Source organism: Temnothorax curvispinosus, unplaced genomic scaffold, assembly GCF_003070985.1.
Source record: "Temnothorax curvispinosus isolate PA1 unplaced genomic scaffold, ASM307098v1 QBEX01004926.1, whole genome shotgun sequence".
NCBI classification, from domain to species: Eukaryota; Metazoa; Arthropoda; class Insecta; order Hymenoptera; family Formicidae; genus Temnothorax; species Temnothorax curvispinosus.
The window spans coordinates 100323-125811 of record NW_020214706.1 but is presented as its reverse complement, the minus strand read 5'-3'; the positions used below and the strand labels follow the sequence as shown (position 1 = coordinate 125811).

General features: G+C 37.2%; 1 protein-coding gene across 1 annotated transcript; it reads right to left on the bottom strand.

Annotated features, from left to right (window-relative positions):
• Positions 1-8819: 8819 nt before the first annotated feature.
• Positions 8820-24099, bottom strand: LOC112454228 (aristaless-related homeobox protein-like). Its single transcript, XM_025015495.1, has 4 exons — positions 23727-24099; positions 15645-15910; positions 11537-11624; positions 8820-10102 (listed from the first exon to the last, which is right to left on the bottom strand). Exons 1-4 carry the CDS (start codon positions 23797-23799, stop codon positions 9639-9641), a joined length of 891 nt encoding a protein of 296 aa, XP_024871263.1. The 5' UTR covers positions 23800-24099; the 3' UTR covers positions 8820-9638.
• Between the last annotated feature and the right edge of the window lie 1390 nt (positions 24100-25489).

The following is a 25489-nucleotide window of genomic DNA, read 5'->3' as shown; positions in this document are numbered from 1 at the left end:
TCTCTCTCTCTCTACTATACTACTACTAAAAAAAATATATATATATACATGTATATATATGTATATTGTATATTTTAAATATTTATTTTTTTGACATATATAAAATATGAAAGTAAATAATATAGTTAGCTGAAAGACAGTTACATATGGATAGATAGATGGCAAAGGATAAATAATACGAATAATTATTTTTGTGACTTATGTAATATGATTATCTTTGTATCTCTTTTTTCTATATTTCCTTCAATTTAGCTCTGTAAAAATTTCCATCGAGATTGGATAACATATATATGAGAACCGATCGCTGTTCCGGAGCCAGTTCTGACAGATGTAGAAAAACGTAGGAGAGATAATAGTTGCTGACAGACCGGCGCGATCCGAGTTAAAATTAAATTCCCTCTCTCGACGACAGGCGGATAAGCAGGATTCGAGGATCGTAGTAGACGGAAGCCCCCATTGTTTCATTCGATTTACACCCGTGCTCTGTACCCGTAATACAGAACCTGCAATTTACAGGAGAATGAAAAGTTAAGCCTGTGCAGGAAGCTCAGGGGTGGCGTGCAGACAATAGGCCCTGGCTTTAAAATCTCTACGGCAAACAAATGGGAAAGCCCGGCTCAAAACGTAATTGAGATATTGAGATCTGATTAAGATGAAATCAATAACACGTCCTGATGCCCGTCATGCATCTTGCTTCGTCCTACATTCGGCTCAAAAGAAGTTCGCGTTAAAAATTGTCGCAATTGAATTTTTTAAGTAGAATTTTAAGAAATGTCACGAAAAAGTGGAAATAAACAACAAATAAAAATTACAAGAATTTTCTATTGAAAACTACATTTATTGCAGACATAATATGATAGTTTATATGTACATTGCGATGGTATAATAAGAATATAGTTATAAAAAACGTTATTATTTTTACATAAACTCTGACATAACAAAGATAGTAATTTCAATCAATTTGTTATTTGTGATGAAATAAATTAAATTTCCATCTGTTATTTAGTTAATAATTAACAGTTATTACTTTATTGCTAAAATCGCAATAGTTAATTAAATGTCTATTCTTTTAGTAAAAATAAAGATATTTATATTATTATATACTCTGATTAAGAATAAATTTGAATTAATCTTTCTCTTTTCACGCTGTATAAACTTCACTATAATATGTCCAAGCTAATTTCCATTTTCACACTTCGGGTCTGATCAAATACGTCGGGTGTCCACAAGGACCGTGTCGGAGATAGACCGGTAGCGTGTGCTCGCGAACTAGAAGCAGCCTCGTAAACTTGTAAGCTTACACCTCTCTCGTGGGATACCCGCCCTCCTTGGAACCTGAAGGGGGAAAAAAATCACAATAAAAGATACTTCTGTGGCCAAACATGGCCACAGAGATTATTATTCGGCGCGGTTCTATACATGGTGTAACGTGTCCGCATCTGCCTGCGCTCGCCGCGGGAGGTCGACGGGAACCATTCGATAGAAAGGCCCTCGAGAGAATCTCCTTCGGGGTCCTGCCGCTTCCGTGCGGCCAGTCTCGTATCCGGGACACGGTCTCGCATCAAGTCCCGGTCCCGAAGCCAATGGACTACCCGGGATCGCTCGTAGACGACCAATCGACGGTCAGATTGTCGGTGTACCGCGCATATCCCACCGTGTAATCGTGTAACCGACCCTTTTTGTCGCGGCTTTTCGCACCGAGAGAGGCGCATACACGTCGTCACAACGCTGCGCCAATGGTGGCGGCGGCGATGATGACGACGACGGCGACGCTTCTCCTTTTTTTCCCGGTACCGCCGCTAATTATCCACCGAAATCCCCTTAAACGGCCATTAAATCCAACCCTCGAACGCCGACCGTGAAAGCACTTTAGGGCTAAACGGATACGGCGGCTGGCACCAACGCCTTGCCTTCTTTCGGATTGCGAGAACGGTTTCAATAATAACCGGGCCTCTCTCGGCGAGAGGCTCCTTTGTGCCATCGCGACGGTTCTCGGCCGTCAGAATCAATGACCGGATAACTTGTTACGCGGACGCAAATGCGGCAATCTTGAACCCCAAATTTGGGGTTTTGTCACCCTCGTTAATCCTCCTGATCGAAAAATATATATATAGAAAAATACACATTTTTTAAACATTGTAAAATTAATATTTATTAATTACTCTCTCTTAAATTTTAATTAAGTCCATAAATTTTTTTATATTCTAAATGTAAACCACAGATAATCATCACCAGAAAATCATTTTTTTGTCTATACCATCTACAATTGGCATTGTTCAGTCAAATAAAATATAATTTTTAAATAATTCTTTCTATTTCTCTCTTTTCTGACCTTTTTCTAAATTAATATATAGATATACACAGATGCCCCCCCGAATGAAGAAAGGACATGACGCGCGAGATAGATAATCAGCTTAATGTAATGTAATGTAATATTAGCGGCACGGCAAAGGATGGAAATGGGCCAACTGGCCGTTTTATCAAAGAGCAGTCACAGCCTTTCGTGTCTCACGCTTTATTAGATTGTACATTGACAGGACGGAATTAACTATACGATTAATTTACGACCGGTACGTTCAGATAAAGCTAATCGTGACCGGAACGATCAATTTTCGCTCAAACAGAGAAAAGCGAAGTGTCTGCCGACGATATTCAGGATAATTTTTCTTGTTTTTGATATGTTTACTTGTCATTTAGAATATATTCAATATACACATATATTAATATATCGATTAAAAATGTATCCCTACATTATAAGTATCCTATTTTTATTTTATATAATTTATATATATAATTTAAATGTGTATTTTTACTTTTTAGGCCTTACATAAATTCTGTCATTATCAAATGCAATTAAAATTGAAAATACAATTAAAATTTATAGATGGTTACTTTATAAATATAATTTTTGTGAAATGTGTGGGAAAATGTATGACGCTTAACATCCAATGTTCGAATGTGAATGCAAATATCTATCAAAAGACAAAAAGATTCAATATATCAGTTAAACAATGACGTTAGTATAATACGTATAACAATTTTCTCTTGTTAATTATTAATAAAATTATCAATGTAATATTTTTAAACCGTTTTTTATTTTAACAAGGATTATAGTACACACTAATTGCAGAAATAAAAATTAAAGATACTTTTAAAATGCAAAAAGTGACGGCACAACATATAATCTACTTTTAATATGTTTAATATTTTCAAAGTAATGCATGATATAATAATTATTTCATGTAATTATAAGAGAAGTTACCTTTTCCTTTATCGGAAGAAAATCTACCTCAGAAAGAGTTGAAGGATATCAGACTTTATTCTGCATTTACTGAGTTTTCTCCTGTCGGGGGGGGTACTCTTGACCCCGCGCAAGATCGCACCCCGACGGACTCCCGATACCCGTCACATGCGAGCACGCCTTAATGCACCTTTTATTCCGCGAAAACCGCTTCATTCGAGAAAATTGATCGAGTGTGAAAGGCCTCGTTCCACGATCCATTAGAATTCCATGCGCTTTGATCTTTTCAACGAGCCGGAGTGTATCCGATCGCGCTCGGTCGTCCCTCCCCCGTCCTCTTTTTTTTTATGAAAAGCGCTTTCCGCGGAAATCAAGCGCGAGTGCAATGAAATTAAATTTCAAGCCAAACAACGGTCTAACACGGTCTATCATTCTTTCAAACGGTTTTCTAAATTAATTCGCGTGCAATATTACGGTATCAGTATAAAGCGTCGTCCTGTTTTCACAAAAAACTGTGAAAATCTGATCTTGTCTTTTGAACCGTTATATACGATGCTTTAGAAATTAATATTTAGTTCATTTAATAATTTAGGTTAATAGATAATAAATGATAATTAACATTTATAGGCTAGAACGGCCTATAGGTATGAAGTAACGTATCGTGAAAGATTCAACATTCGGATTCGTTTCGCTCCGTGATCCGCGATGTCTGCGTCGTGGATCGCTAAAGTACGAATGCGACCAAATCGGCAAGCTGCAGGTATATCACTTTTCAAGAGAGCCTCAGGCCTCGGGAAGCCCACAATTTCTGAGCGTAAGCCTATCAGCGTAGAAGCCATTATTGTTGGTCACCCCTCGTGCGGGGGGAAGTTGAAAAGACGACGAGAGCTAGAAAGAGATCGTTTTTGAGACCGCCGATCGTCGCCTTGCTGGGCGCGCCCTGGATGCTCTGATGCCCCCTAATGGCCTTAATGAAGTGTGTACACCTAATGTGTACGTAGAGTCGGGCGCGGCGTCATAACGACACTAATTTTTAAGCATAACCGTACACCCAGTTTCACAACGTGTGAACAAGAGAGGTTTCCAAAGGTCCCGGGCTTTCGCCGGCAAGGATCGCAGGACGTACTTTCACGCGGAATCCCTTCCGATCCGAATCCGCAGCGGGGAGTTTCGCGTTCTTCGCTGCAAATTAGGGTGATTTTGAAATTGGGCATCCGAACCGGTTAATTTCGAATAGTTCAGTTCTTGACGCTTTATAAACATAAATGCCCAAATAAAAATATGTATACCTTATGTCAATTATTACGTTCTTATCACGTAAGACTAATGTAATTTGTTGAACGCGGTAATTTGTGTCGAGTAGTAATGCGTTTTTATTATATTTATTATATAAGTTGCAAGAAGAACTATCATCGAATCAGTGATCGAATAACGTATCCCGAAACAATACATATGATTTTAATAAAATACACTTATCGATTAGTTACATCGTAAATTAACGGAACGTTAAACAGATGAACATTGGCACTATAAAACTAAGCAGAAATTCACTTGTGTGCTTTAACATTTAAAATGAATCCTACTACGGCAGATCGGGCATGCTCGTACAAGAGCGATTATTATTTCGCGAAAGCAATGTTAATTCCGGATAATGACACTCAACGAATTATTAGCGCCGAAAAAAATCACAACGTTTCGTATGCGATTCTAAGCATTATATCATCTCCACCTACGCAAAACCGCTGTGGTTGCATCAGCTATTGTGGATGTATTATATGCGTGCTTAGGAATATTATTTCGACTTTACATCCAAATTAGTCTGTGGTTTTGCACGAATCATTTATACGAAGTTTATGTAGAAACCATAATAATGTTTGCCGCAATGTTTACATGGACAAAATATCAAATGCAAGGATATTGAGTTACGCGTTAAATTATACAAGTTAATACGTAAAATTGTAGCTCTTTTAAATAAAGCTATTAATAAAGCTGTCAATATATACCACATATGCCTTTGCAACGTTCTGCATTACGAATATTATATACGTTAAATTAAAAATAAGTTAAAAAGTTATGTTATTTATAAGTCGTTGTATATATTTTTAAATCAGAAAATAATGTTTAGTTCACATTATTATTCATTAAGAGTCCTTTATTGTATTTTATGTCCTTGGAATTGCCGTCCTAAGTTTCCTAGTTCGGGAAGATTATTTTGTGAGTCTGATTCTCTATCTGATTTTTATTATATAAATTTATTGCACAATCACACGATTGTATTGTATATTGTATTGAATAAGCAAAAGATTAAACAGCATTTAGTTGACGAGCGAAATTATGGTGATAAACTCGAAGGAAAGATCAATGTCATTGATTAATCGACGATGATGTAATCGACGCCGGTTTATATCACGACTGATGGATATAAAAATAGAAGTCATTTGGGCTACGTCATTAATATCGGGGTTTCGCACGTGTATTGTCGTGATAATTTTTGCAAGACGGAAAAATCTCTTTAAACGTCATCACTGCCAGCAATTTTTGCGCAGAAGAAGAACGGAAGGAAGGAGAAGAGGGACTCCGTCGGGTGATGCAGACAGAAGCGTTGAAGGACGAAGAGGTAGAAATATGAAGTGAGCATATTACTATTGAGAATAAGTACCTGGCTTCGAGACGGGTGCTCTGTTCCGGAGAGAAGGGCATGGAGCAATGGGGGATGGTCGGTGGGGGTGTAAATGGGGTGGCACAATGGGCACTAATGGATCTCAAGCCGCCGCGAGAGGCGCTGCTTTTAATCTAATTGTCCTTCGTAACAACCGCGATCGCGATCAGTGGTATTCAACTGTGATCCTTCATCTGTGCCGTAGCATTTTATAAAAAGGCGAGAAACGGCTAGTGGAAATCAGTTGAAACAGGCGGACAGGCGTTTAAAGCCGGAAATATCGCTTTTCTTCCATTTTGGAGAATGCGAGCGCAATTATGTGTGCCTGACGCATAACAACATTGTGTTTTCCAAAAAATATTGGCTTGTAATTTATCTTAAAAAGACGTGAACCAGTTAACATTCAGAATGCATAAATTGTACCAAATATTTCGAGATTATTAATTTACAACGTAAAACAAAAAGATATATAAAAGACGTTAGATCGTTTCTTTAAAAATGTTCATCTAGTATCATAAAATTGTTAGTATTCTTCAGTATACGCTATTTCTCTAACTTCTCTGTAAAAGAAGGCTTACATATTTGCGCCGAATATTCTAAAGACACGAGATTGTAGGGCCGAAACCGAAATTCAGCAATACCGTCTGACGGACGAAATCGGGGCGAAGTGGACCTCGAGCGTTTCTTTCTCCTTCTTCTAGTGGTTCCATTTAGCGGAACTTTGCAGCATTATGCGACGCGGTCGTTGAGCTAAAACGTAAGCGGAGCATTTCGAAAGCATGCGCGTACTTCACCTAATGTGTCAATACAAAATGTCTGCGCCGTTTCTCGAGCGCACCGTTCTGAGTTCTTTGCCTAAAAACCCACGAAGGTGAACACCTACTCATCGCAACAACCTGCGTTGCCATTTGCGTTTCTCTGTCGAGATATACATACATATTATGTATGTACATATTTATTTACTTATTTTTTCTTTTTTCTTAGTTCTAAAAATTATTAAGAAGAAACTATCAAGTATTATAACCGTTACAGTAATATGTTGCCTGCGAGCCTCGACAAAATACCTTCGAAATGAAATATCATTCGCTCACCCGCGTTATCTGTGTGTTTTATCGAGCTCGCGCGGATCGCGCGGCTAGTGTCCAAGCAGGTGGTGCAATAATTACCTTCCCGTGCGATAACGCCAGGCGATAACGTTAACTCTCGCGTTCGTCGTGCGGCCTTCGTCCTTTGCGACAGATAAATTTCTGATAACGCGGATAAATTGGCCGGATTGTAATTGCCGTTGTGCGTGTTACCGGCGTTCACGCCGGGATGCGCCCGATCCCGCCCACGGACGAAATTCACTTTCGACGGCGGAAAATGCGGAGCCCGGGGTGAAACGGAGAGGGAGAGAACGTATAGGGAGGGGGAGGGGGCGGAAGGCGGGGGTGCGCGATTAAACGCGCGCGGCACAGTCGGCGCGTTGGGGCCCGTGGGAATCCGGGGGTCCGTGCGGGGGCACCGCCAGCTGCGCGGAATTCAGGAAATCGTTGTAATGACGCGGCCAATACGCCAAATCTTTTCATGATTAATGACGCGGAAGCGATTTTGTAGCTCGCCCCCGTGTGAATTGCCCTCGGACAGGACGAATTAGAGTAGTTGAGGCCCGAATTGACGGGTGCGAAAGAGTCGGACCTGAGGCACCTGCGGCTTATTAATCGTGATACGCTAGTAAAGACTATTATATAGAGACACTTGAAAATGTAAAAATATTGAAAATTGATCACGTGCAGTCGATGGCGTTTCTAATGCTTCCAAGCACCTCTCTCTTTCACTAGCCCTTAATTTCATTATCTTTATTAATTCAAATATGTCTACTTAATTTTCTCACAATTTTTTAAAAACTGCACCCATTCTGATAATTATTTGAGATGAGTAATAAATTAATTAATAACTTATCTCAAATTTTATACTCGTTTTTTATGTTTTAATTGTGAGGAAAGATCGTTTCCGACTGTCAACGTTGTGCTGGCAGACGATGATAGACGATGATAGTTTTGAAAGAAATACAGTTCTGTGTGGTTCTTTGTTAGGTTTAATATATTTCTTTAACTTAATGGGTAGCCTACATATTTACACAAAGTTTATATTGATATATATGTTACATATGTATACATGATATATATCTAATGGTCGTATGATACATGTATTTTACAAAAATTGCTTACACTCTCTTTCTCTTTCTCTCTCTTTTCACTTGATACGTACACCGACGATCCTGTACGGTACTTATTCTTTTAAATCTTGAAGAAATTCTACGCGGTTGCACTCATCTATCTTTTTTACGGGATAAGGCAGTTGTGACAGGATGAATACGCTATATCGCAATTTTTATATTTTTTTGTAAAGGAACATAATTAAATCAAATTTATAAATTATTTATTATTAAATAATATTCTGATGTTATAGTTAGCCCAGTGCAGCAATTAGTCTGATCAGCCCTTACATGTTGATTCACGTAGAAAAACGCAATCAGTTTTTGACATCGATGAAATAGATTGTTACGTGTCGCCGTCGAATAACAACTCGAGCAGTGCTAAATAATTACGACGCAAATAATAGTGCATAACCCATTATATTATAACAATGCATGATTGCGCTATGTGCATTGCTATCTGTCAAATCTCACATTTTGATGTTTCGCTGCAACGCGAATAATAAAAATAAGCAATCAAATGTCTCCTTATAAAGTATAAACTGTTAGCGGTGTCTGTATAGTTTTCTGAAATATTTTATTATTTGTATATATATATGTTATTTATTTAACGACAAATAATATTATATATAAAACATAAATTAATAAATATGTATTATATATATATTTGTATATTAATATATTAAAAAATAATTCATGAATGATATATTTATTTTCTGTTTATTAAAAAGTAACACAAATTGTTCTGTTAGTTTTGTTGAATATTTCTGAATATTTCCGAATATTTCTGAATAGGAGAAACTACATTCGTTATTCCGTTTAAAGTCTCTGTTACATTATTATATTATTCAAAATCCAATATTTTTGTGTTTGCCGTGAGTTTGTTTTTTTATTTAAGAACATATTTGAATAAACCGATTTGCAATAATCGAGTTTCTATGACTCTAGGTCGAAAGGCCGCGTGTATTCAGTCAGCAACTAATTATTGATCAATGACTGGTAAACTTATTATTGCGTCTTGCGCGAATATCTAATTGGCGCTGAAGTTGTGTAAATTCAACAATCTATCGATTGGACTACGCTGCTGATCGAACATGTTCAAAATTAACAATACGACCGATACGTCACAACAAATATTCAAATGTGTATCAAATGTTGTCTGTTTTCTACTGGAATACATACTACTCGAATCCAAGTCCTACAGAGCGTCCCGAAAGAAAATGCAAAAATAATTTTAATAGATCTTGTGACGGAGAGTCTTTTTTTCTTATTATTATTTTTTCTTAACTTTAGAACCCATTGGCAAAAGCGTTTCCTTCCGGGATACATCGCGTAGTAAAGTGCCTACCGAATTGTACGAACGACACGAATCCATACTCTTTTGCAGCCTGACAAACGAAATAAACTTCTGACGCATACAGGATACTATAGGTTCGCGGGTGTTTACGGCCGAGCGAAAATTTTACGTTGGTATCAAACGGCTCTTTCGGGTGAACCGAGAAGGTTCCTTTTTATTTACAAAAATCCGTAAGCTCTCACAGTTAATTGTCCGCCTTGCGTAGCGCCTCTTCCGCCTTCACTCTCAGCACTTCCGCGCTCTGCTTCCTGATCTCGTCGTCGGACGACGCCGAATCCTCCTCCCTGTCGTTCTTCGAGCTCAGGTTCTGCGGTATGCTCTGCACCCCGAGATTCAGGGGGTGTCCGTGCAAGTGGCCGCCCAGGGAGTGACCGTTCACGTTGCTGTGGTTCAGCGACGAGCTCGGGTTCAGGCCGACCGGGAGCATCGTGCCGAGGGACGCCAGGTTCTGCGGCAACGGCAGGCCGATGTATTGCGACAGGAGGGCGTGCAACGGCGGCAGCTTGGGCGCGCTCGGTGGCCAGGGCGACGGGAATACCGGAGGTATGAACCAGGGAAACGCGCCCGTCGGCGGGCCCGAGGAATCCGCGCCGGGAACGCCGCTGGCCGTTTGCAGCAGCCGCGCGTGAAGAGACAGCTCGTTAACACCTGTAAACAGGATTCGACCAGCTTGCTTACTCCTTTGACGCTGCTTCAGATTCTGATATGGAGAAAACTGTATCGACTTCATTTGTGAGCAATCTACGCTATAGATCTACTTTAGAAATCCATTTTCTTTCTCTACTTTTATTTTTTTCCAGACTATAGAGAGTGTGGAAAGGATTTGTTATAATTATTTTTAAAGAGTGTTAATACGCAGAAGAAATTTAGGATTCTTGTAACGCGGTTGGAAATACGTAATAAAAATAATTATTATGTGATATTGAAATACTACAATGCTGAAGTCATTAGATTTTTTTCACTGCTAATATCGCACGTTCGATGTGCAAGCTTTATCCGCAAAGCGTCTCATGAAAAAATAATCGGCCAGGTTTCTGTTCTATATCATTCGCACGTGATGGCTGCGACGAGCGACACTAAAATTAGACGTAATTGTCGTCGATTGCATCTACCCTTTATAACTTGCGCCCTATCGTTCTCTCTTGCGTATATTAGTGACCGTAACACACGTGTTACTGTTACTGCAAAGCAAGGGAGCAATGATGGTGGAAAACGAGCATTCGCGATTACTTTACTATTAGAAGGAAAAAGAATGAAGAGAATTAAAAAAAAAGACATTAATCCATCCATTGTTGCGAAAAAAAACAGAAAAGAAAAATACAAACCAATTATCTAACTCGAAAAATCTTTCTATTTTACTGAAACACTTGAAAATAACAATTATGCAACACGGCAAAAAATATTTAAACCGTATTACATTTCAAAAAATTTTGTAAAATAGAATATCTGATGTCTAATAATTACAAGACACATTACAATTGCAAGACACAGTTTTTCTTACTAAACACTGTTGGAAAATTTGTGTTAAATATAACATAAATCGCATGTCCAAAACGGTCCACTCAAATTTTTGTGTTAATTTAACATAATATGGATGTGTTAAATGGTAAAACCGATACTATGTTAAAATATTTCAACAGAAAAAAAATGTAATTTTGATCGTAATTTGACGTTAATTATGTGTACAATTAACATAACTTTTATATTGAAGTTATTGTAAGATAAAATCAACACTTTTTTTCTGTAAATTTTTATTTCCACTTCTGTTATAGAGTAAAATTAACATTCTTTTTCTGTAAATTTTAACACATTTAATAAATACGTTCAAACTGTTTTACTTTAACATATTCTTTAAATTATTTTAATAATTTTACATTTTAAATTTGTTAAGCTCAATTAACATAGCAGGCATATGTTAAATGTACACATGTATGTATTGATTATTTTACACAAAAATTTTAACAAGGACCTTTTTTAACAAACCTACAAAAATTTTCCAACAGTAAAGGTTTCCTTTTTTACTTCTGTCAAAAATGGTATTGTCTCCACGAGCAATTTTAATTTTTTTACAATTAGACTCACCTCCTTGCTCGACGTGCATGAAACTCGTATCTCTGCCCAAGGCCTTTTCCTTCTTGCGCCATTTTGCACGTCGATTTTGAAACCACACCTAAAACAAAGAAAAATACTTTGTAGAGTAAATATTCAGCACGATCTCTTTATATTAATTGGCATTAAAGACATTAAGCAATTATTTCAAAATAATTTTTTAGAATACTTTAAAGAAAATATTATTATAATTTCAATCCAATTAAATAATCTATTTGAACCGTTGAGAGGCGATTCGTAATTTCAACTGATTATGAATTATCGAAATACCAGATGTACGTCATGAAGATCCAAAATTAGCAGGAAAGGGAAGCCCATGAGAACCCCAGACGCGCGTATCAGAGCAGCCAACAACAAAAGCTTGCTCTCGAGGTTGATTAAGCTAATTGTTAACAATTATCCTGATTTCCTTCGTACCCCTGAGTACTAGCAACCCCTGCCTCCGGCTCTCTATTCTCGTCTACCCCTGACGACCCTATCGCTGGTCCGGTTGCCGTATAAATACTTTCGCTTTCCACCCGAGCTATTCTGAATTTTCGTGGGTACCAGAAGAGGGAGTGAAAGAGAAAAGAAAAAGAAAAAATAGAGAAAAAAGAAAGAACATTTTATTATATCTTTATTCTCACAGAAAGAAAACTGAATCATATACATATATTAAATATAAAAAATTTAAATATATATTTAAATATGTAAAAATATAGCCATGGATAAATATAGATAAACTAAACAGACAATGAATACTTAAGCATATACTAAATTATTTAATTAGCAGATTTACATAATTAATATTATAAATAATACAAAAGATTAAAATTAACAAGTGACAAAGAAAAAATAGGCTTCGAGAGTCAAACGCGGTTAGCTGTGCGTGAGTTAACGTTATGTAACATTTAATTAACAATTCTATACAAAGTTATAAATCGTAACAATTGAATTTTACATAACGTTAACTCACGCACAGCTAATCGTGTTTGACTTTCAAAGCCCACTTTTTCCTTGTTACCTGGTTAATTTTAATATTGAGAGTCTTTAGTTAATTATCCATTTAATAAAAGATTAAATTTATTAATAGTAAAATTAAGGTCGCATACTCTTTCGCATCTGAATAGTTTGTTAGTCTTTTCTTCGGAGAAGGCGCGAAAGATTACGGTTTATCGTATACGCGACGACATTAATTATAACTTACTTTTGAAAACCAAATGAAATTATGACTTATGGCAGGCCGTTGGATCGAGACAAATTAGCGAGTTAGTTCGGCCGGGTTGCGGAATAAAATCAAGGCAACGTGAGAAAATCGAGGGTGCACTGCCAGGGAGAAGGAAGTGGCATCGAGGAAGAGAAGAGAGGAATAACGTTGAAGCGAGGGAAAGAGGTCAGCGTTGCGAGACCGGAGGGGGGAGGGGCAGGAAATTCAATTGCCTAATTGCTGTTAATTATTTAATCGCTCCTGAATAGCCTCTAACGCTTAAGTGCTCGCAAACCTTGCGTCATTTAAGCGACCCACCGCGAACTCGAAAGTTTGCAACGCCGTCGCGTTTCCATAACTCTACCTCATTAATCTCTCGAACCATTTACCATAGAAATCGGCAATGTTTCCGCAATCTGTACATCGATCAACGTCGAATTTGGAACTCTTAGACCTTTTATCAATTGAACCTTCGATATGATCTCTCTATTAAACTTTTAACCAATTTTTTTCTAAATTAACATAAAGTTATCTTTTAAAAGAGGAAGATTCTTAAAGAACTCTTTTTTTTGAACATATTGTTTATTAAAAAAAAACATTGTCTTCTTAACGCAGTGGAGTAATTCGCGAAAATCGCACCGCGACGACCATGGTAGCCTATAAAAATTCCATCCAGAGTGTCCGGCGGTGGCAAATCTGCCGGGGTGTAGGAAACGTCAGAAACGACTCGCGATTGCATTACCATACGCGCCCGATCGTCGATACATCGGCCAGCCGTTAATACCGAAAAATGGGGTAATTTCGCATCTGGAATCGGCGCGTGAGTGGGGGCGGGGGGGAGGGGAGGGGCTCGCGAGGGGGGTACTGGAGGATTTCCTAGATTGAAATAAAGTGGCCGTGGCACCACTGTGCGCCGCGGCGGATCATTTAGCGGTTTTGTCGAGCGACGGCCAATTGCCGGCATTGTCGCTCCGCTGTACCACAATGGGCCAATCGGAATGTTCTCTGTCTCTTTTCAGCATCATCGCCACCCTTCCGCCGGCGGCACCACGCAACCCTTCGCACTCTCACCCACGGTTATATACATGCAGAAAGTACGTGTACAAGTGTGCGTGCGCGCCTCCTCTAAAATTGTCGACAGTTTCTTTGTCGTATACGTCGGAATAAAACAATCGAATCGGGTGATTCGATTCAAGAACGCACCGATTCAAGAGTAAGTATTTCTTGAAAGAAAATCGATAAGAGGTTCTTTCTTTATCTGATATTCATTAAGGATCGTGTTGCGACGTTATAATGTATTCATTTCGATATTCATTTACGTATAAATACCGTTTATGCATGTTAATTTCACCAGCACTCGAGCGAATTATCGTTACCATTTCGCAAATAATTGTTTACTGATGTAATTTAATTTATTTACTCTATACATAACGTCATTCATTTATAATTGCAAAACTGAATTATTTCTTACGTTCCAAAATTAATCTGTTTTTACAGTGCATATATTAAAAAGAGATGTATGAAGGGGGAGTACAAATCATCGCGAAACAATGTATACCACGTTATCATGGATTGAACTACAACCCCATCGCTGCAACGTACTTGAATTTTCAAGGACGCCGGTTTAAAGTAATTCCAAAGCAGATTACTAGTCTGCACGAGAGGCAGCCCTTCTTCTATAAAATTAATCATCGAATTCGGGGCGTAGTGTATGTTTCGCAAAATTACAGATGGAAAACGCAGCACGAAATTTTGCGACACAATAGTCTCTAATTAGTTAAGTGACTAGTGCCTTGAGGCTGAGTCGCCAAAGCGCAATTCTGCAAGCGCTCGAGGATGCTTGACGTTCCTCAAACCTTCGCAAAATCTACGTATAAATCGATCCTCGTGAAAATTGCACGTGCAGAAAATCAGTTTACGCTATTGTGCATTAATCGCTATACTATATCGCTATACTAGAATCACTTTATCGCGACGAAGAAATGTAAAAAACTAATTCTTTGTAAATTATGAAATAAATTTAAATCTGTAATTATGAGTAACAAAGTATCCTAATAGTTATTTAAATATGTTTTGTCATGAACGTTATTAAAATACAGAATTTTTTGCTTATATATGGATTATTGCATCATTGCCTCGAATTCTTTTGACAATCTCCATATTTAACATCAAAATTACGTGCGAGCAACGAGTTAGCCTTTTAAATTTCATTCCGCTGACCGAATCTAAAACTCGTCATTAAAACTACTTACGAAACTTGCCACTATCAAATGAGCAAAACTCAGCGACACTCGCGTGCCTCTCAGGCTTTGTGAATTCGTCCAGTCAAAGCAACGAAAGGTTAATTATACTTCTGCAACTGTCTGGTAAAATCTGGCCGGACTTCTTTACCTCATTCGCCTCAAGCCGCATTTGTGGAATATTTGAATCAGTCATTGCGAGATATGGGCATAAGCTAATCTTTTGGAAGTACATATAATAATCGAGAGTGTCGCGACTATTTTATTCTAATAAAACACGATATTCAATAACTGAAAAGACAATAGGAATACGAGACACCCGTTGTCTCTTTTTGAGCTATAATATTTATAACATTTAAATTTGCTACATCTGTTCTATTTATAATTTAATACCTCTTGCATTTTATTCCCGCAATATAGAAAAGAAAATTTTAAACATTTATGTAAATTACCCAAAATCTTCCCATATCTATCCCATATCCCACATATCTCTCTTTTCTCAAATTAAGAACCCACGTGCCTTAAAAATTTCTAGTTTACTTTATATTTTTACCTTCCTATCTAAATATTTGCAAGAATTTTACTTATTTCTGCAATATCTGTCCTCTCATGGGCTTATGGTCCTTTCTGCAATGATTGAATTCGTGAAAAGCACCTGTACTCTGGCTTCCGATAGGTCCAGTCTCATCGCCAGCTCCTCCCTGGTAAACACATCCGGGTACTGCGTATTCCCGAAGGCCTTCTCGAGTTCGTGCAGCTGATAGGTCGTGAAAGTCGTTCGCGATCTTCGCACCTTGCGCGGTCGGTCGGATTCACCCAGATTCAAGGGATCGTGCAGCGCGTCGTTGATCTGATGATCGCTCAGGTGACCGAGCTCCGTATCGCCACCATCAACCACAGCGTCAGACGACGTCGCGTGGTCTGAAATCAACAATACGCAACTTCTAAAGCAAAATTTCTCTTTTTTATTTTATCTCAATGCGATTTTCTCAAAGAATACTATCTAACACAAGATTTCGACAAAGAATATTTATTAATAATATTAATAATATAATTTTAAATAATAAAAGAGTTGCGCTAAATAAATTCTCTCATGAGTATTATTGTTTTATATAAAATTTCTAAAACATACATTATTTTTATACCGTAGACATGCGTGTCAAACGTGTAATGCACGCTGTAATGTGACATTGGGATCAAATTTTGGAGGAACTTGTATAAGTAATCGAAAAGGAGAACTTTCCGTTCCGTATAAGACGCGAGAATTTGTAATCCTCGAAATTTATTTGGCGCATCCTCGCCCTGTTAAACGGGCGTATACGTCAAACGGTACGTCCGATACTTGAGCGCGGGAAGCGATCGGGAGGCGATTAAGCCATATCGCTCGCGTTGCCAAAACGAAATTGTCGTTTTGCCTGATATGCCAACTCTGGCGGCGGCGGTGGTAGCGGCGGGGAGATACGGGCGCAATTTCATTTTTAAGCCGCACAACGACCGGTACCGATATAACCGATACGCCGATGACGTCCGATCGGCGGATTTGCCAATTTTTAAGCCTCACCCGGCGCTTTATTCTCTTTTTTTTTTGCACCGCTCCATACATCTGCCCGCGTGTACACGCCCGCGAAATACCCTACAAATGTAAGTGCGCACATTATACGTATGTGCTCGACAGTACTTAAAAGCCGTCGCTGTCAGTGATTAGCAAATATCACGAGTGCATACTGCCCACACCCTACCTCCTCCTCCTCCTTCTCCTGTCTCTCTCTCTCACGATACAGCAACGAGCCTTGCACCCCCCGTGAAACGCGTACCCTTCCCGGCTTTCTGTGATCGCGACCGCCTCGTACCCCCAGTCATATTTCCTACCATGATCACTCGTTCTGTCTTTGCGCGAATATCAACGAGGGTTTAAAGCCTCATTAAAGTAAACTACACGTAGACATAGTCGGATATATAGATTGCCTGATTCGTCTCAGGTGAGAAACCAAATCGCGCGGTATGTCGATTTTAATCGTACATAAAAGATAAGTTTATAAATAACTTCATTTACTGGCGAAGGAAGCTATTTGTTTGTTTTTATAAATAACTTTATGATAAAATAGTATAGAATCTTCGCGGAGGTTTTGTAGCGATGAATTTATTAATACATTTATGAAATTTTCATTTATATTTTATTTCTCATATTTACAAAAATTTAGATAATTATAGCGACAACGATTATTTCAACGACTTTTGCCATAAAACTTGCAACTCTACAACGATCAAATCAATACGCGCAAAAATATTCGAAAAACATTCGTGCAATGCGCTTGATATTGCACGAACGCCCAGATAATAACAAATCGGTTGATCTGCATATAATTTCGAAAGGCACTTGACGGCGTTAAAAATAAATTCATCGTAACGAGTTTTAAAAATGGAGCTTGCAGGCAACGAGCCATCGTGCCGTGCGCTTAACGAGATGTCGCGAAGGTATCGTCGAGCGAAAAGTAGCGGAAGTATCTCACAGATTTTCCGCAAAAATACATCGCGGTAATGTCACGGCGAGAGCTATGCGAGCGGTAAAAATCGAGCATCGCGATAAACCTTGTTACCTCTTTGACGCTTGTAAGAAGCGATGATATATTGTATATATACACACGCGCGCAACAAATTGCCGCGCGATTTATTATTCCTCTTGTGAACCTTCCCTTGTGTCGGTAATCTTGAGAACGATACGCGCGATCCTTCTCCGACTTCCTCATCGTCTTTTGCGAGGAGCACCTTTCTATACTTAGGTTCTTTACAAAATATCGCGATGCTTTTTCATGCGGTCAAACTTTTTTATGCGGAGAATTTGGAGTGGCATAAAGCTGGCGCCACGTCTTTCTCCTTGAAAAAGAAAATAACGTTATCAAAATCCGTCAGTTATGATAAAATCTTTAAATTCATTTTATTTTATCTCACGCAGCGGTTATATTTTATATAAATGGAGGAAATTAAGTCTGCGTGGTGTAAATAACTCGAACACTCGCCGATCTATTGATGAAACCCATCACATGGACTGCGCCCTCATTACTACCCGCGAACTAGGCTAATTATTAATTAGCTAACTACATGTAGCGTTTTAGATTAATATACCTATTATAATTGGATAACGATCTGAGACCGAAGCAGCAATTTAACTACAAAGCTACATCTCCGTCTGCATCCGCTTACATGCACATATACTCAGACTAAATTTCATATTAAATTATAATCCGCTTCGTAAACGTTTCCCTCGAAATCACTTTGCGTTACGTTGTACTACATCTTCGAAACATAGTGTCCAGTTTAATAAATAAAATCTATCTCATTAAATGTTAAATAGAATTCCGATTAATTTTTGTCATGGATAAATTAGATGGCTCCGAATATTCCTCGTTAATCAACTGGCAAATCATTTAGCAAACATTTAAATAATGTCATTTATTTCATTTGCGCAGTGTAAATTTAAAATAATGGACTTAAATACGGCCTAAAAAAAATATTGTTTCAATTTTTTTTTAGTGAGAATATTCCAGAACTACACAGAAGCCTCTCTTATTTCAAATATTTAAGTACCCAAACAAATGACCATAATACAAATTAATCATATCAAAAACTGCCTGCGCCAGGTACTTCGTTTTCTTTTTTTCTGGCCCCTCGTTAACTTAGTTTTCTCGTAACTCAAATTTCTGCCATTCTGAGCACTCCAATTTAACAAATTCAATCGGCAACATGGTAACCTTTTCGAATAACCGTAATAAGGCCGTACGAAAAGGTTTTACGATTATCCACCCCTGCACGTACATCCTTTTACGCGTCTCCGCGCGGACTAATTAGACAAGCATTTACTACTCGTGCGTAATAATGCTAATCCTACTTTTCGATGTCGATACATAGCCAGCAGTTGTGATAGGATGAACCGAGATACGATTGAAAACGTATGCACGCCGCCGGCGGCGCACGGTATGCACGCGTGTGCGTGCACGCGCGGAAGCCTGCGCGCACGCACGCACGCACGTATACATATACGCGTGTAGAGAGAGGCATCGTCGTACTAATCCAAGCTGAATAGAGAGATTTCAATGTTTTTATGCTGAGGCACAATGGAGTACCCACTTGATGCTTAGCTCTCCACTGCTTTTTATTAAATCTACGATGCGCCGACGCCTGATGTGGACCAGGCGACTGGGGCAGGGTAGGGATGGCCGAGAGGGTGAGACGCGCAGAGCGAAATTAAAAATTTATTTACCGTGCCGATCGCGGGCACATGTCGCGAATCATCACATCGTGAGGCGCCAAAGGAACCGCCTGCAGTCATGAAGTCATAGATGAAAACACCCGCGTAATTGTATAGAGATTAAGGGGAATTGCAACAATTCATAAAATACGGATTAATAAATTTTAACAATTGATAAAAGATATTAATAAAGAGAATAGTCATGGTAATCAGTCGATGTAATTTATCATATTTCAGCAAAGGCTTTGATTTTATATTATATTGTGTATCTAAACGCGTTATTACGTAGCCCTTTGAACGACAATATGATCCTTTTTCCTGGAAGATTGTATTATCTTAAAGTGTTATTCCTATAATTGCATCGTGTCCGTAAGCGTATCTTAAGCACTCATTATATATTATTACATACGCGGAAATTTCAAAAGTATAAGAAATCTTCTTTTCGAAAAAATTGTTATTAATTCATGGAAATTGTTAATTTTTTTATTCAGATTTGTAATACCTAAGAATATTGAGAAACACAGAACTTATTTTTGTCACGCTAGGATTTGCTCGAAGCGTTAACATGGTCAAAATTTTCTGGCATTTTGTTCAGTCTTTATTTCTTCTCGAACTGCACAAATTAAAGAAGAGAAAACAGGAGCTTAGGTCCAAGGACAAACATATATTATGGGCCAGACAAATCTTGTTTTGACAATAATTAGAGGATAATGGAAATGTTTTTGTACGACCAGACAGGTCCGGAATGATCATCTTTCCGATATAGAACGCCCTATGCGCCTACGCGCCTATGCATCTATGCGGATTATGCGCCTAAGCGTTAAGCGTTAAAAGGGATTTGCGATCCGTTCAGTCGACGAAATATACTTTCGTGAGACAGGAACGGATTATAAGTGGCCGAGGACTTTACGCTGAAAATCTAATAAAGTCCTTAAAAGGACTTACGTTAATACGCCGGCCACGAGTGTTCCACGGGATAAAACGCGACGAGACTATGTTTTCAAAAAAAATATTGTAAAACGCGCGCGTTTATGAAAATTTATAAAATGCAAACCCCTTAGGAATCCCATATAAAAATGCATGGCATAAAATACGCTTAAGTTTAGAGAGAAGATATTTGTTTTGAATATACTGGAGTAATATGCGAGTAAATAGACACGTCATTATTTAAATATTATGTGTACATTTATATCTGAATAAAAAGTATAGATAATATAAAATATGTTAGATTAATAATATTTGGTAATATTGCATATTGACTCAAATAAGGATGCGATTTCATGATTTTATAATCCGAATTTAATAATTTATGCAATGAAAAGTCTGTTCACCTACATTTATAAAAATTATCACAAAATTGTCGAACATTTACGTATAATAAAATAAATATTTGTGTAATATATATATATGTATATATATGTATATATATTTCCATGTTGCATATCTTTTCACTCTTTTTTTCTCTCTTTCTCTTTCGTGTACATATAATATGATAAAAATAGTGATATAACAATAAAATATCTACAGCCACAAAATATCTACAATTATTATGGCAAATATAAATATATATACAATAATCATACAGTAATGCTTTTAGAATTGGCCATGAATTATAATGGATACATAAATCGACTCATCTGAGAATGTACAAACATTGCAAGTACATATAAATTGCACTTCTAATAATTTATACATTTATTATAATATCCAGAACATTGTTCGTACGATTATTTCGTACTTGCACGCCACGTGTAACATTTCTATATTTGTACACCGCACAAAGAGACAGTATACGCGTCGAGTATATATATGCGATGTTTGCGTGTCGTAACGTCGTACCGTAAATTCGCGTTACAGCAGTTATCACTGATCGCATATAAATAAAAAGCTAAGTAAATCTTCTAGTAAAATATATCCTTCATAAAAAATGAAACATCCAAGATAAAAGCATCATCGAGTTGATCATTTTAGATTGTAACATTGAAAACAATGTTACCATTCAATCGTTGCAATTAAAATTTATCGCAATCTAAAAATCAGAATCATCAGAGAACGATCACTTGCATATGTCCGTAATAAACACGTGTATATAAATCTAATAAGAAAGCTGTTTGCTATGCTATTCTGCCACCTTCTTAAAGCCCACTTTTCAACAGAAGTGTCAAAAAGAACATTATTTATCGCATTTGTTTAATTTTAAGTGGTCATTAAACTGGTCATCACACAAATAATAATTTTATTTAATTAAAATTTACTTAAAATTAAATGTTTAAGTTAATTACAAATGTAATTAAGTTATTAAGGTAATTAATACTTTTTATTACTTTTTTGAAGCTTAATAGCCATCAGAAATAGCGTCTTATGTTCAATAGTTTATGACGTAAATTATCGATCTTCCAATGGTTTCTTATTGAGACGATATTATTATATGAAAAAATGACTTACGTTGTGCAATAAAAGGTAAAAGCGTGTTCGTGGTTCGTGCATTTAATAAAAACGTGGGGCAGCGATCGCGCCGTATTGTTTTGTTTGCCTATAAAGCCACGGCTGTGGCTCAGCCAGTATACGTAACAATGTAGTTCTTTAAACTTGATAATATGATTTATCACGCCATGACGATTCTGCAAAAGTGAATGCATCGAAACAATCCGCCGTTCGTGCGGTCTCTTCGCAACCTAATCACGTGCATGGCACTCGCGTGTCGCAATATACCGTGTAGTAAATTCACGTTACACCGATCGTCGCCACAGATTCTGTAACCCGCGACGACCTAATTACGTTACGTTGCCTTTAATCATACAATCCTAAGGTTAACGGCGTATTCCTATGAGATTCGTATCTTCTCTTTACCGTGCCGTTTGCAATTCTTTCAATCTACAGTTGAAGTTGAATTTCTCAACTTTTTTGAGATTAAAATAAATTTACGTTTTTTTTTTTATTTATTATTTACATATTGGTACGTTCTCTGTTACAAACAGAACAAAATTATGAGAAAAATAAAATTGTCCGTAAATTTGTATTTTTCTTTCATCGAAGGAACTAAAACGGAAAATCCCTGGCATTGAAGATTAAAAATTATAACTTACAAATTAAAATAAATATACAGAGATACATTTATTCTAATTTATTAGTTATAAACATTTATCTTTATATTATCATTTATAATTAATTTTTTTAATTTGTGTACTTTTAAAGAAAAGATAAATAAATCTCTGATAAAGAAAATATACCCCCTATAAAGATTTTTTCTAAGACTATTTACCACGCAATCAGATATCAAAATGAGGTCATCTTTAATAACTTCGATAACTAGCTGATTGTTATATGGATAATTACCGTATAACGAACGTTTTATCAAATAATAATCGCATTTCAGCGGCGTTATATCATCGTAAAATGTATACGAAAATAATAAATAAGGTGAAACAGAAAAAGATGAAAATTTTATTTAAAATTTCTTTAATGATTCCCACTTCAAATCGAAAGTTAGTGAGTATTCTGTTTTCATCTTATATGACGTAAACCTCTTCCGAACTTTAATAAATAAAAGTTTGCAATGCTGCCTGTTTATTCGTTATTTATGCGAGTGTTTGTCCAGCCTATTTTATTACAGTGAAAAAAGAGAGCGCGTACTTGCAGGTATCAAGGTAATAAAATCTGTAATGGAGTTTCTTATTGACAAGTCAAGTATTCCGAGAGCGAGTGAAATTATCAATCTTACGGCGATTACGATCGTTTCGTGAAAGAAAATGTGATTATATCATTATATTAAACGCGTTGTAAATTTCAGTCAGAATACATACAATCGATCAGTTAATGAACAGCCAAAAAACATTTGTAAATGTATTTAAAATTTATATATAAAGGTATGAATAGAAACGATAAGTCAGAGATAAAAGAAAATGAAATTAACAAAATTATTAAAGTTAAACAACATTAAATAGCAAGTTTTTTGTCTTTGAGATTTTACTATTGCTATGTAAGTAAACAGCACTTTATACAATGCGAAATGATAAACAATGAAATCCGATAAAGAATAAAATACTTTATCAATCATAAATATCTACGATTAAAATCATTATTGACTATAACAATGATTAAAAACAAAATATTTGTGTATTAAACTCTAACTTTGTCAGAGCAAAAATTAGAATTACATTGCAGAAATTTACGTTTAACTTTATTTGAATTAACAACTGTTTGTTTTGTTTCTCACAATTTTGTTTTTAGTAAATATAGATAATTATACGTAATAGAATACTAAATGTATTTTTAATTAGAATTTCAACATTTTGATTTGTAAATGTAATTAAAATAAAATGTGTACTTATTTATTCGTTATTCTATTAATATGAAAAGTAGTTTTATAATTAAGAAAATTATGTTAGTTAACATAGAACATAGAGAGCTTCTGAATGATTGACAAGTCCACTCATAGAAATAACTTGCGCGCGTTTCTCGAAAAGAAGAAAGAAAGACACTTTGCCGTACCTTCGTCCTTAGCGTGACCCAATATCTGATCGATGCTGTACACATTTCTCTTCTGATTATAAGTCTGAGCCATATCTGAGAGGCAGGAGTCGTTCGTCTTCGAAGAAATCACTGACGTAAGCTCCCGCGATTCGCAAATAAATCGCAATACGAAAAACGGCAGTCCTTGATCCACGAAAATCACTGGCAAATCATAGATTCTCTCGTCCCGGGTGGCACGCGCGCAAATTGAATCTGCCGCCGAGTCGAGTGCGGTCCAGGCGGAAGAGGGTGCGCGAAAGGAAACGAGCGAACGAAAGAAAGATAGGGAATGAGGAGAGACAGGAGGAATACCGAACCTCGTTCTCCACCTTCTCGACGGAAAATGCGTCAATCGACGGCGCACCACGCACTGGCTCGTCGGACATGAAAGCAGCCCTTAATATCGCGTACACCAGCCCCACCTTGCAACCCCTAACACCGCCATATTAGCCCCTCGGCCAATGGGAGCGCGTGCTTTTCACCCAAAGCCACCCCGTAATCGGAGGCTGAATGAAGCCTGGGCGGGGAATATTTTGCCCTTTCCGCGTAAATCCCCGGATTTTTTCTGGTCCCCCTACCCGTCTCACCCTTCCCTCCCTGTCCGTCCGCCCTCTTGCCGTCTCTTTTCGCTCTTCCAGCTCTTTTCTCTCCTTCTACATTCGATCCATCGACCTACGCTCATCTTCTTCGTCGCTTCCATCTTCTTCCTTCGCCCTGTGCGGTCCCGGTATCATCACTTCCTTTCTCCGTTCCTTATTTTCTTTTCTCGCGGATTTATTCCACCTGCCATTCGTACCCGTCATTTTCTTATGTGTTTTCCTTTCCCTTTTCCTTTTGACATGCGAAATTTTGACAGGTTACGGATAATTTGATTATGATGATGTCTCATTGCATAATTCTATTCTCCATCAAGAATCTTATATAATTATAATCTTAATTTTATTTCATGCTACTATAAATTGTCACGTGTGATAAAATGCGACACTTTATTTTTATGAAAGAGAGAAAATAATATTATCTTCTTTTGAAAGATAATTTAACAGCTGAATTCTGAGCAGTTTATTAAAAAGAAACAAATAATGCGTTACTCATTGACAAGTAGATAAATATTACATAATATTATAAGACAATATAATAAATTCTTCCAATACACATCAAATCTTTTTTTATATATTTACTGAAGAAGAAATGGAATCTCTTTTACGGATTATTTCTACGTCGCTCGAGGCGACTACAGACATTCTTGGAAAAATTGTCGAAAAATGGTCCTCTAAGAGGTCTTTTAAGCATTCTTCTGAACTGCAACCTGTTTTGACTCTTGTCTGTCTCGCTTGTCTGATTGTGCGCTATGATTTAGCTCGAAACTTTTTCAACTCTATTTTTGTTACTTTCAGCGTAGATAAGTAACACGTAGTCCCACACACACACACACACACGCGCGCGCGCGCGCGCGCGCACACGCCCACACACATAACCTTAGATGTAAAATTTACAAAGTATTTATAGTGCAGAAACATGCTGTTTTGGTTTGCGACTTTATCTTATATTGAAAGTTTTTCTTAGGTAAAAACGTCTTCTCGATAATGCGGAATTAATGACAAAAATACCTGAAAGGTATTTTGAATTATCTCACAATATAAACATGTAACAATAAAACAAGATTATAAGGGACATTTTGCAAGGCCTATCTTCTCTGAATCTACGAAAAATGTGATTTGTATGTGTCTCGTTAACTCACCAGA

What these genes read in the sequence shown, in the direction of transcription:
- LOC112454228 (XM_025015495.1), bottom strand. Translation starts at nt 23,799, where the DNA reads ATGGCTCAGACTTATAATCAGAAGAGAAATGTGTACAGCATCGATCAG. An exon ending in TATCGGAAGCCAGAGTACAG is followed by an intron (nt 11,625 to 15,644) that starts GTGCTTTTCACG and finishes TCTTTGTTTTAG; the next exon opens with GTGTGGTTTCAAAATCGACG. An exon ending in CATGCACGTCGAGCAAGGAG is followed by an intron (nt 10,103 to 11,536) that starts GTGAGTCTAATT and finishes TCCTGTTTACAG; the next exon opens with GTGTTAACGAGCTGTCTCTT.